Here is a 14,166-nt window from a genome sequence, read left to right as displayed (position 1 = left end):
AAAGAAATGGAATTGATGCTGAATTTGATAACTGCTGCGAGGTTATTAATAGCTCAATGTTGGAAAACGGATCATTTGCCTACTATAGAGGATTGGGCATTTAAAGTTTCAAATTTAGCAGAAATGGCTAAGATTTCAGCCTATGTGAAGGATTATTCACAAGAAAGATATATACTGGTTTGGAGAAGATGGATAGATTATATAGAAAAGAAATATGGAACTAAAAAGTTTCATTTGGTTTTTGAGTAATTTGTGCTTGTTAATGTAGTATATTTTATTAAAATTAAATAATTTGTAATAATGATGTTTAATATGTCAGTTTAGAAGAGAGCTAAGGGATGTTATAGAATTGTTAATTTAAGGATAATATAATTTAAGACAGAATATAATTATTGTATTGTAAACCCGGGGGGAAGGGAGGGGGTGGGAAAGGGTGGGGTATGAGGGAGGTGGGGAGTTATATTGTAAAAATTTTAAAAATTTTCAATTAAAAAAAAAAAGAACTTTTAAGCCCAATAATGTTGGAACTATTTAATGAGGTCTTAACAAAAGCTAAAATACCGACTTCATGGGAAGAAGCTGTCCTTACTCTGATTCCTAAGGAAAACGCAGACCTGGCGCATATTAAAACTATAGACACATTTCATTATTAAACTCAGACTATAAGATCTTTATGGCTATAATGGCGCAAAGACTTGAAAGATTTCTAGCAGATTTTATACACTCTGATCAAAATTGCTTTTTATCAAAAAGATACATAAGAAATAATGTTAGGATTGTTTTGGATATACTGGAGTATTATGAGGTGCACAATGAAAAGCAAATGAGTTTAATCTTTCTTGATGCACAAAAAGCTTTCGACAATGTGAAATGGGATTTTATGTTTAACCAATTGTCGTATATGGACTTTGGGGAAAACTTTATAAATATGTTTAAATCAGTCTGTTTTAATCAGGCAGCGAAAGTAATAATTAATGGAGAAATGACCGATAGCTTTCCAATTCAAAAAGGTACAAGGTAAGGTTGTCTGTTATCGCCATTGTTGTTTATATTATCCCTAAAGGCATTGATCAGAGTAATTCGAAAAGATAGACAGATCAAAGGTTTAGAGATCAAGAAAGAAACGTTTAAAACGCAAGCTTTTGCAGACGATTTAGTTTTTATAATTGAAGAGTCATTGCAATCAGGGATAAGATTGATGGAAGTATTGAGTAAATCTGGGGAAATAGCAGGTGTGAAGATAAATAAAGAAAAAACTAAAATGCTTGTCAAAAACATGACTAAAGTACAGAAAAATGAATTGGCTGATAGAATAGGTATTCAAATTACAAATAAAATAAGATATTTAGGGATACAACTAACCGCTAGATGCATTACATTTAAGAAAGACAATTATGATAAACTAATTGAACAGATTAAAGCTGATTTAGATACTTGGACCAACTTACAGCTCTCCTTCATGGGCAGAATAGCTGTAATTAAAATGAATGTGTTACCGAAAATCTTATTTCTGTTTCAATGTATACCCATAAAATTGCATAAGAATTTTTTCAAAACCTTAACAAAATTATTCTCAAATTTATTTGTCAAGGAAAAAAAGCAAGGATCAAATTAAAATTATTGCAAGATTAGAAGGAGAGGGGGGGGACTTGGCCTCCCTGACATGGAAAAATACTATGAGGCCATAGTTTTACTATGGGTGCGGGATTAGATACTTTTGAAGAACAGGAGTTTACTATGTTTGGAAGGTCATGACTTACAAATAGGATGGCATGCTATGCTATGGGACTAGAAATATAGGTCACATAAATATTTTCGCAGGCACTATATTAGATGGGCTTTAATTGATGTATGGGTCAAAACCTGGCAATCAAACTATACTCAAGTCCCTGGCTAGATCTCACCATTAGAAATATATGTACATCCAAAGTTTATTCAATTAGGGAAGATTATAACATATAAAAATGTACTAGATGAGAAAGGGGAATTGAAATCCAGGAAAACTCTTCAAGACGAAGGGATAGAATTAGAATGGTGGGCATACCTTCAATTACAGGCGAGATATTGGAAAGACAAAAAAGAATTAGGCATAAAAATAGAATTGATAGAGTTGGATAAAATACTATTAGGTACTGAGGATAAAATGATTAAAAAGTTATATCATTATTTGTTACATCAGGCAATGTACGAAGAACAGGTAAAAGAAACCATGTTAACGTGGAGTAGGGACTTTGATCTCAACTTTGATCTGCATATCTGGCAAGAACTATGGGCACGAAATAGGAAGCTCACCTTGGCCACATCTTACAAAGAAAACCTTTACAAAATGTTTTATAGATGACATTACCCACCCGCAAGACTAGCTAAAATGGGCCCAAACATTTCCCCTATGTGCTGGAAATGTAATTTGGCAAGAGGGACATATTATCATATGTGGTGGGAGTGCCCGAAAGCCCGTGACTTTTGGAACAAGGTTAAAAAATGGCTAAAAGAAATACTAATGACAGGTAGAGTTAAAACCAGAACTCGTCTTACTAGGTATTACCATGCAGAAATACGATAAAGGGGCACTTTATTTAATGTTACATATTTTCACGGCTGCCAGATTGGCCTACGCACAAAACCGGAGAAACAAAGAAATTCCAACAGAAGAAGAGATTCTATATAAAATCTTATTGTGTGCTGATATGGATAGGCTTACTATGGAATTAAAGGACAAGACAGAAACGGACTATTTTGAAATCTGGGACAAATTTTACTGCTGGTACAAGTCAAGGAGAACTGTTCGGGTTTTAAATTAGTGTTAAGATTGTGGTATATAAAATTGTATGCTAATATATAGAGAAACAAATTTGAGATTGTATTATATAGGAAAATATGTATATATAGAGATTAGGAATTATATGTATGACAAGGAACAAATTGTTAGGATTATATATACTGGAACGACACGTTATGTCCTTTTTTGTTTTAACTGTTTTATTAATAAAAAACTTAAAAAAAACACATCACTCCACTTTCTTGCTCTCAATTTTACTTGTTTAATACTATTTGGGGTGTTCCATTAGTAATATTAAAATTTGGCAATTGACAAAATTTAGTGTAACTTACCTTTGGATCTCTGAGAAAAAGGGCTTTCAAGATTAATGAATGAACATCTCCGATAGGTGGATAATGCATCAGAAGGCCCAAGCAAGTCTGATAATTACTTGATATCACTACAAGAAAAAAAAAACTGTAATGAAATGGCTGGTAGTTGCTTGACTATAAACATATTCAAGAGTTAATTGGCATTTCCTTATGAGGCAGAAGTGAAAAAAAGGATAAACTCAGAAAAAAAGAGAAGAGAGAAAAACCAGGGGTAGGGTAAAACTGATACGTACAGAAAGGAAAAAATGTTTGGTGGAATGCATCTCAAAATGTAGTAGGAAAGGGCTTCTTTCCAGACAGCAAAGAGACAGCTGAATCTAGAACCTCTGGCATGCAGGCAGAGTGTGAAGGCAAACCCTGCTCCAGCAGAATAGGTCCAGAGAGATAAATAAAATTTTAAATTATTTATAAATATTTTGTTAATCAAATAAAGAAAAGACAGGTTATATTTCATCATCCCCATGATTAAAATATTAAGTAATTTGAAGGACGAGGAGAAGGAAGAGGAGGAGGAGGAAGAGGAGGTGGTGGTGGTGGTGGAGGAGGAGGAAAAGGAGGAAGAGGAGGAGGAGGAGGAGGAAGAGAATTGATAATATCAGAATGCTTTATCATTTTGGGATAGCGGTGGTGATATTTTAAACTATACTTATTTGTAGATAAAATAAATATAAAAGTTATGATAATTCTGCTGAAATAAAGCCAATGCCAATTTATCCTTTTCCAATTATGACTTGAAATTGGAAATTAAACATTTTAATACAGAACAAATAATTCTAATTAAACACATCCAATTTGTTTAAAGTATTCTAGATATGTTCTAAATATACAATACCATTAACAAAACTAGGACTCAGCATTACTAATCTCTTGATTTCAATTCATTCTAAACTGGATTAACGTAATAATAATATCATCAAAAATATAGCATTACTTTCTTTTAATACATTTACTTTCCAAACAATTGAAAACAAACCTGATTTCTTTCTATTCATAAAGAACACAGAACATCATCCACACCTCTCTTAAAATTAAATTTTGTTAGATTTCTAGTTCTAGAAAGCAAGCCAAGTTGCCATTTGACTGTCTTTATCTGGCATGGTAGGAAAATTAAACAAAATTTTAAGTAAAATTAAGTGCGTATCTTTAGGTACCTGTTTACATACTATATAAGCTACTTTAATTCTATAGTGCAGCCTAAATCTTGACCTATATCTGTCTAAGCAGCTTATGATTATTATTCTAAAATTATTTGCCCTACAAATCATACATAGGTATTATTATTTTGTAAACATATTTTGGAATAACTTCAATTGTTTTTTTAAAAGGTAGTTATATAAACAATACTTTTTTCATTAATTAAAAATCTTAGAGAGAAATCTTTTTGGAGAACATGGGAAAATCACTGCAACTAATTGAAAACCATAGAAATATAATGGCTGTTTAACAGAATTGGACATTTAGAAGAATGATTCTGTCCCTCTCTTCTTCAATGTGAGTCATCATTTGGTGCCTTTCCATCATTATCTGAAGAGGTTTATGAGGACAAGTTGCAGGACAGGGCAAAATGAATAATTATAATTGATAGTGGGAGGCACTTTATCATCTTCATTTCTGCTGCTGATCTGACAGCTTGTAATTTTATATATCTGCTTTCATTTATAAAGCTTTCACTTATCCTACTCATTTTTTATCTGTTCAGTTTTTTTTCTTTTGTTTTTCTTGTTCATGTACAGATACCTGCTTTCTTTTTCCTTTTTCCTTGAAGTTAGTATAATGAAGAGAATACAATGGGCTCAGTCAAGAGATCTTTCTGCTGAATATAATAAATGGACTATGCATTATATAAAACCAATCAAATGAAATGTAGCATACTATAAAGGCAGTCATGATAAGAAATCCTTCAACATTGTTTTATAAACAATGTTGAAAGTAGTTAGCATATCCTTAATGGGTTTTCTGAAGCAGTGTTTGATTTATTTTCTTCAAACACTCCTTTTTAACATCGTAACTGAAACCAGATTTTATATTTCCTCTGTTGATTGTCTCTTGGAAATAAAACTGGGTATGATATGATTTTTAAAGATAATTTTGGTAAATGGAATGGATTCAATAATGATCAGAATATTGACAGTAAATTAGTTACAGGTGCTATAAAACAGCAATCAAGAAAGTCTTGTACATAATAATTATGAACAACTATTTTTATTCAACTATGGCTATTGGAGAAATATTAGCGTTAATTAATGTTCATATCTCTTAAAATGCAATCTTAAGGTCTATTAAGGTTTAATGCAGAGATAACTCTGATAAAGAAAAATAAATAAAACCCACTGTGTTGATTTACGTTTTAGTCATTTAGTAAATGTGCTTAAATTTGCAGTCTTAATACTGATATTCATTCAAAATGAACATAAATGAACATAATAACCTAATATATATAATAGTAAGAATTCAAACACATTTGAAAAATTGACAAAATATTATTTTATAGTAACTCCTATATAATCCAATGAATTGGGATGATATAGACAAATATGTTTAGTCAGAAGTAATTTCATTTATAGTTAATGGAATTTATCATCAAATCAGCATGTTTAAATAAATTCCTATATCTCATATCAAAATTCTGTAACAAAGAAAGCAAAATACAGCTTATGGAAAAGACACATGTAAACACTTAGAATGGTGTTACTATTTACTGCACTTTAAATTCTCAATATGTAATTTCTATTGAATTTATAAATAGATTTTAAATGATAACATATGATCCATTATTAAATTTATTTGCAGACAATTGCAAAAATGTTATACTACAAGCCAAATTTAAAAAGTATAGTAATTATTAGTGGTTTTTAAAATCTTACTATACAATTGCCAGCATCCATTTCTTATTATTTTCCACAGGAAAAATTATGTAAGTATCTTTATGTGATATTATTTTTAAAATCCTGAAGCCTAATAGCAAGGATTAATACCTCTGATCCTGTTTCTTAATAATTCTTTGCCTGAATAGTGGTTATTTGGTTTCTGATGCAACAATATGTTGATTGCCATCCTGGGGCAGAAGGATGGAGATTTATATAAATTGTCTTGTTATATGTGTAATGCAATACCAAAGCAGTAAAAATGAACAGTTGCTTTTCTGTGAACTGAAATAGGTCGAGTTATTAGTAATTTCTTGCATGCTCTTACTCATCTGGAGTCTGCTGACCTTTCCCCCCAGACATTCTTAAAGTGCATGTTTTAAACCACGTCTTACTACTCGGAACTTTGACAACGGCAGTAATGGGATCGTTTAAAATAGTACTTGTTTCCACCATGTTTGAATCAGCAATATGAGCTATATACAGTAAATGCCCATTGTATTCCACAGAACTATTAAGTAAATTGGTATAAGGTAGGAACTTCTGGTTTTTACGCCATAGCGCACGGGGTTGCGGAGTTCCACACCCCACGGCTGATTTCACCCTGCCAGGGACCCTAAATGGGTCTGAAGTTGCCATGGAGAGGCGACAAAGAAAGAGGGGCGCCCCAATGATCACAGAACGATGGCAGTCATTCCATTTGATCCGGGGGAAGCCCTCTAACCCAACAGGAGAAAGGCTACCTGCACACCAGCGTCTAGCCCAAGCTACTTGCAGCAGCAATCCAAGAGCATGAACCAGAACAACGGTGAACAGCATGCTTGGAACTGGTTAGAGTATCAATCTTCTCTCATCTACTCTGTAACTAAGTCCTTGGGAAAGATGCCCAAACTAAGAAAACCTCCGAAAGCGACGAACCCCCTCATAGACGAAAGTGGCGAATTAACCTTTAAGGGGAAAAAAATGTTGAAATCAACTATACAAAATTGGGCTGTTTGGATTCAGAGTTTGACTGGTTTGATAAGGCTAATTATAGAGACTATGGCATTGATGAAAGACTATTTGAAAGGGGGAGCTAACATGGATATTGCATACTTATCAAAAAAATGACAGAAAACCACATTTAATACTTGCTCCTGAAGGACCCAGCCTGGAATATCAAAGACCTCCAGAAGCAACAGTTCAAGACAAGACAAATACTTTCCAGGAGGAAACGTATATAATGCTATGACAGATACAAATGACAATAGATTTAAACCATGAGGAGATAAAAAACAACTTTGATGACATAAATGAGCACATCTCTTATCTAAACCCACAATCAAAAAACACTCAGAAAATGATGGTAAAGAATGAGCAAACAAATCAGATAACAGAATATAAACTAGAAGAAAATGATTTAATCAGCGAAGCTACAAATGAAGAGAATTATAATTTAACACAAATAGGAAAAAACCTACAAGATCTTGACATAACAATAAAAATGGAAAAGATACTTTATTCATCAGAACATCAAAATAAACTTGAGAATAAGAAAGAAGATTTAACAAAATGGACTATAGAACTCCCAGGAGAACCATTACAGTTTGAGAGATAAAAAGCATATATTCTACTCATCCTATCTTCTCCACTCCCAATAATACTTACAAAAATACAAGAACTTCCTGGCAAGTGGAATATATCAACTTGGAAAGCTACTTGGAAAAAGAAGACGACCAGAGACAAATTCAAGAGATTTGACTCACCCTACCAGATGGAGTATTACATGAGCAAACACTTATTTGAATACGGTTAAAAGAACAGATAACTTTGGATATACGGGTCTTACAATAAGAGGGATAAGAGATATAAGTAATATAGTATTTTTCACAATATATAAAATGTAAAAATATTGGGATGATGTATGTGAATGAAAAGTTTGAAATTTAAAGGTAAATTAAGTTTTAGAGAATTAGGACTTAGGAATGACTGAAATACTGAGGGAAAATTAAGCTTAAATAAGAACTTTGAAAATAGGATATATAGTGATTTAAAAAATTAACTTTTACAAATATAAATGAAATATAAACTGATCAGAAAAGATGCTATAGATAGATGTTATAAAATAGATAAGCAGTATAGTATTTTTACAATGCATGAAACATGAAAACATTGGGATGGTGTATCTAAATGGAAAATCTAGATATTTAGATGATTAATATTGAGAAAATTATGACTGATAAGAATTGTTTGAATATTAAGGGGAAATTAAGCTTAAATAAGTATTATGAAAATAGGGGACTTCCGGTCCTGCGTGGTAGCGACTGGTTGCGGGCTTGTGGACCGCCGCACACCCGCGGCTAATTTTTGTCCTGCCTGGAGACCTTAATGGGTCCAAGCCGCCCCAGAGAGGCAGCAAAGAAGGGTGCCCCGGTGACTCTGGAATGACGGCGGTCGTTCCATTTGTCTTGGGGAAAGCTTTCTAACTCGACAGGAGAAAGGCTGTATTTCACCGATCAGCCCAAGCTACTTGCAACCAAAGTCCAAAAGAACTAACCAGCACAATAGTAAACGATGTACTTGAAACTGGGTGAGGAATCTGATTTTCCCTTTTCTATTCTACACTTAATTTCCTGGAAAAGATCCCCAAGAAGCAAAATCCCCGAAAGTGAAGGAGAGGGACTTCCGTCCCACCCTTATACTAACGGAAGCGGCGAATTAAAATTTCCATGGAGGGTCAAAATATATGGTAGTGAAATAATTTATAAACTTGAAAGCTAAAATTTTATTTTGGACAAGTTTAAAATTGTTGAATGATTAAGACTCATTTTAAAGACCATTGTTCATATTGAAAACTAAATAGATGCTGACACCTAGTGGTGCATGAAGATTATGACAGTTATGATTTCCGTAGAGAACTTGCCAAAACCTGGGAAAAGCTAATCTGTGTTTGTGACCTTCAAAACTTTAATAACAAAAACAGCTGTGACAAAAAAGACAAAAATATGGGCTGCAGACAAAGAGAGAATTATAAACTTTAGGAAAAAAATATTTTTTGAACTCTTTGGATTACAAATATCTATTTAAACGGGACTCTAAAGCTATTTGCAGATAAGAAGGAAAACTTCAACTTTTGGCCATCATTGATCAGAGACATGTAGATAGAACACACCAAGAAACATAAATACATCTCAGGAGGAGATATATAGTATACTGCAATTAATTCAAATAACACTGAGTTCAAATCACAAAGAAACCCAAAATAAATTTGAAAATATAAATCAATTTATTTCTAAGTTAACTCTACAACAAAAAAACTTCCAGGAAACAATAACAGAGAAGAAGCAGACAAAACAAATAAGTGGTCATAAAATTGAAAATAGAGACCCAAAGACGAAACTTAACAAAGCAAGAAAACATGATTTAATCCTAGTGGGAAATTTTTTTACAAGAAATGGAAAAAACAACTCATTCCTTAAGACTACAAAATAAATCTGAAGACAAAAAAACCAGATTGGATAAAATGGAATGTAGAGATGTTGAAAATATCAGAGAGAAAGGAAGTGATAAGAGAAGCAAAGAAGGAGAAAAACATTTTCAAGAAACATGGAAAGGCAAAAGCCTCATATAAAGACACTTTATTCAATTTACTTCTTATACCTACAGCAAGTCATGAATATATGAAAAAACGTTTTGATTCAGAAAAACACATTGATCAAGAAAGATACTGGTCAAAGGAAAAAGATTAAAGTGAAAATTAAGAAAATAGATAACGGGATCTACCAGAGAGAATATATAAAAAAGAAACATTTGTTTGAATATGGTTAAAGAAATAGAAAAGATTCTGAATACATATGTCATTCTAAGAGGGATGAATTGCTTAAATAATACTGTATGCTTTTCCCCCCTTTTTATTTTATTTTTTGATATAAGTAATATAATACTGTTGAAATGGCTTAGATCACGGGTCGGCAACCTGCGGCTCCGGAGCCGCATGCGGCTTTTTTCAGCCGTCTCCTGTGGTTCCCTGTCCTCAGCCACCATGTGCAGTCTGAAAAAAAAAGTGGAACTAAAAAAGTTCAACCAATCAATTCAAACTTCTAATGAAGTTTGAATTGATTGGTTGAACTTCTTTGGTTTGTGGGATTGCCCACAAACCTCTTTCCTTCTTCGTACTGCATGTGGTGGCCGGGAGGATTGGTGGAAAGGTGTCCCTGGTAAGGAGCCGTGGGTGGCCAGTCTCATGGTGCCTCTTTCCTGCCTGGCGGGTCTCCCCTTGCCCTGCTCCACTGCCGCCTCTGTTAGTTGGGAGGTCACCGGGGGTCTCTGTAGCTTCTCCTCTCCATCTGCGCCTTTCAGCCGTCTCACAGGCAGCGGATTCCCCCACAGCGCCTGCCCGGCCCTTTCCCCACCTGCTGCACGGTCCCCTTGGCTGTTCTCCCGCTGCCGCCGGTTGCGCTGAGCGAGGCCGAAGAGCTGCCGGTGAGCGGGCACCCGCGCCACTTTGCTGTCCTCCCGCCGCCGCCCTTAGTGCTTCAGGAGACCTTGGGCTGCAAGGGCGGCGGGTCGGGACCCCCCTCATCCCCGCGGCGGCATTCCCTGTTGCCTGCACAGCTGCCCATGGTGCACCCGGCCTTGGCACCCTCCTCTTGTGACGGTGAAGTGGCTGAGTATGCGGCGGGGACCCCCAACGATCCTGCAGTGGCCACCGCTGGAGCTGCTGCCTCCCGTCCTGTTCCCCTCCCTGCCCATTCGGCTGAGGACGTGGTGGGGGCAGCGGCCGGGCGCGGCGGGGACCCCCGACGATGGTGCAGTGGCCGCCGTCGTGCTGCCGCCGCCATCGGAACCACTGCCTCCCGTCCTACTCCCCCTCCCTGCCCGTTCGGCGCCGTCTGCCTTTCGTTCTCTCTCTCTCTCATCTGGAGAGAGAGAAAGAGGAAAGAGAGAGAGAGAAAGAGAGTGGGGAAGAGGAAAGAGGGGGAGAGGAAAGAGAGAGAGAGAGGGGGAGAGGAAAGAGAGAAAAAGAGGAAAGAAAAAAGAGAGAAAAAGAGGAAGAGAGAGAAAAAGAAAAAGAGAGGAGAGAGAGGAAAGAGAAAGAGAGAGGAAAGAGAAAGAGAGAAGAGAGAGAGGAAAGAGAGGAAAGAAAGAAAGAAAGAGGGAGAGAAAGAGGGAGAGGAAAGAAAGGAAAAAGAGAGAGGGGGAGAGGAAAGAGAAAGAGGGGGAGAGGAAAGAGAGAAAAAGGGAAAGAGAAGAAAGCGAAAAAGAGGGGGAGAGGAAAGAGAAAAAGTAAAGAAAAAAGAGAGGAAAGAGAGAGAGGAAAGAGAAAGGAAAGAGAGAGACAGAGACCCTTTTGACATCTAAAATGAAGAAAACACTGCAGATATCATTTTTTACCTTTATTTTATATATACACGCACAAACACACACACACATGTGTCCTTAATAACATTAAAAATGCGAATCCTGGGCATACACATATCAATAAAATATAGAAAAAACGAACACCAGGATAAAAGTAAAACAAACCTGTTTAATACAAACAAGTTTGTAAATAAAAGAGTTACCAAGCTTTCATCGGCCCGACTGCCAACGTCATCAGGGCTGGAATGCTAAGTGATTAGGGAGCTTGCCTATATAGCTACCTGTCTCTGCGCCCGGCTTTTCGAGTGCGTAATCGGCCTATTAGTTGTATTAATCTGCAACGTGCTAAATTGATTCACATGTGGCAGCCTGTTGGTGGACCTGGTGGTTATGCCCAGATCCTCCTTTACTTTTCTAACACGCGTACGAGTGCCTGGGGGATGGCTGTCAAGCTGTCTTTGCCCCCTATCTCTCCCCCCCTCTCTCATTTTGGAGCAATCTGTCAATCTGCATTTCAAATGTCCTGTAGGGCTGTCATTTTCCCCTACGGTCGCCGTTGTCTCGCCCATAGCTCTCTCTCCCCAATCCTGCAAAGAGCAGCTGTTAAGATCTTCCTGCTCACTATTCTCCCCCTTTTGTCTCCCCTTCCGAGCTGCTTCCGTGCATCCATTTTCCACACCCAATCTTGACACATCGTTAGTTTCTCATCCCCTACCATAGCAGCTGTTACTGCCTCCCCCATAGCCCTGTCACTCCAGTCTTGTCTGTTGCTATCTCGTTGTAATGTTCCCTGGCCCTGGCCCCCCTCTCCTTTTTCCGGTTCCCTATCTTCCCTAGGGATCGCCATTTCCCCATTTGTAAAATCATGATCTTGCTTTTGCACCGTGAGGGGTGGCCATCTACTCTGTGGATTGTAACGTTGACTCTCCCACTTTCTAAGGCTCTGATATGCCAGTAGGAGGTCTATGTGCCGGTTGATGGAGTTTGCATCCGAAATCCAGGCTTCTTTAAAAAGGCAGCCACCCTTGGTGGTCTCACGAGATATGGCCTGTGCGTTTTCCAGATTGAATTTATGGTCCAGGTTGGCCATATGGGTCCACACTTGTGAGCGCTGCTCCTGTCTTTTAATTGCCAGTTCATGTTCATGGACCCTAGTTCTGAGCCTTTTGGCTGTTTCCCCCATGTAATTGCAGGGGCAGTTCCTGCAGTTGATTCTATAAACTATAGAAGATTGCTCACCGTTGGGGAGTGGCTCTTTAGAACGCATTATCTTAGTTCTTAGGGTCTGTTCTGGCCTATGGGCAACGCTCACATTGTGGGGAGCCAATAGCCGTGCTGTGGCTTTGGAAACACCACAGATGTAAGGTGACAACACCGGTCACACGGATAACCTTACCTTACATCTTACATCTCTTTTATTTACAAACGAGTGTTTTGTTTTCGGTGGGAAATGTGTCCAAGTGGCTCTTTGAGTGTTTTGGGTTGCCTACCCCTGGCTTAAATGAAGAAATGTTTTAGATAATTAAATGTGTTTGAATTTAGGGAAATTATAATATATAAAAAAGAAAAAATGTTTTGAATAAAAATTAAAGGATTAGATGATTGGACACATTAAATGGAATATTTAAAGATTAAATATATTAAATATATGGTTAAAAAGAATAAGAAATTTTGGGAATGAATATGTATTAGCTTAGGAGGAATATATATTTTAAATAATATTTTACTTTTTATGTTTCTTTACTCTTGCTCTCTTTTCCTTTTGTTTACTGTTTTTACCTATTCTTTAAAAAATGTAAGTGTTGAGATGGTTTATATGGGAAAAATGGATTTAAATCTTTAAATGTAATTAACTGTTAAGAAAATCTTAACTAGCAAGAATACTTTGAACTTTATGGAAGAAATAAATTTAAATAAGCACTGTAACAGGATGTAAGATGAGGCAACCAGAATGATTAGATAGAAAAGAAATATTATATTGATGTGATCATTATTTCTAGGAATATTGGGAAAAAATCATATACCGTATTTAACTGTTATTTATCAAAATAATAAGAACTGTATTAATTCAAGGTTTGCAAAGAAGATATTTTGGGGAAAAGGGGAAATCAGCTAAATATAGTATGTGGATTATGGATTATAGAAACCAATTGTTAATGATTTTTCTTTACAAATGTAAACCCAGCAAACACACTGTTTACCAACTATTAAGTGATTTATGTTTTAAAAAATCAATAAAATATATGGAAAAAAAGAATTATGAAAATAGGATATATGAACTAACAAGATGATTTTTCTAAAAACAATACAAGTTGATAAGAAAAAATGTCATACTATTATTTGTACAAACATAAAAAAGGTTTATATTTAACCATTTATGTACTGAAAATATTAAGAGTCATATTTGATTAATGCTGAAGAAGGAGAATGCTATTGGGAGAAGGGAAGATCAAGGAAATATATTATTAATTAATATACTAATTATGGAATTACAAAAATTAATTATTATTGACTGTTAATTAACTACCGTACTATTGTTTTTTTCAAAATATATGAACCAAGTCAACACGCTGTATACTAGGCAAAAAGGATTGTTATTGTAAAAAAATCAATAAAACATTTCTAAAAAAAAAAAGATAAATTGGTATAAGGTAAATAGGTAAAGGTCAGCTGCAAAAAAAGCTTAAAAAAAGAATAAGAAAATGCCTCCAGCTTTCCCCAATGTAGTAATCATTAAAAAATTCAAACAATTGATATAATACAATTGCAGTTAAACCTGCCCCGCCCCAGCCTTTTATTTACTTTAGACACC

At 35.7% G+C, this 14,166-nt stretch overlaps 1 protein-coding gene across 1 annotated transcript in view; it reads right to left on the bottom strand.

The window, feature by feature from the left end:
• TBC1D5 (TBC1 domain family member 5) overlaps positions 1-14,166 on the bottom strand; it is a 358,979-nt gene that overhangs the window by 79,336 nt on the left and 265,477 nt on the right. The window contains exon 15 of the mRNA XM_015810742.1: positions 3,112-3,218. Within this exon, the coding sequence (XP_015666228.1) occupies positions 3,112-3,218 (107 nt within the window). The remainder of the gene's footprint in view (positions 1-3,111; positions 3,219-14,166) is intronic.

The sequence above is a fragment of the Protobothrops mucrosquamatus genome, unplaced genomic scaffold, assembly GCF_001527695.2.
Source record: "Protobothrops mucrosquamatus isolate PMUCROS unplaced genomic scaffold, P.Mucros_1.0 scaffold18, whole genome shotgun sequence".
Taxonomy (NCBI): Eukaryota; Metazoa; Chordata; class Lepidosauria; order Squamata; family Viperidae; genus Protobothrops; species Protobothrops mucrosquamatus.
The sequence above is the reverse complement of the archived record's forward strand: the minus strand, read 5'-3'. Positions and strand labels throughout refer to the sequence as shown.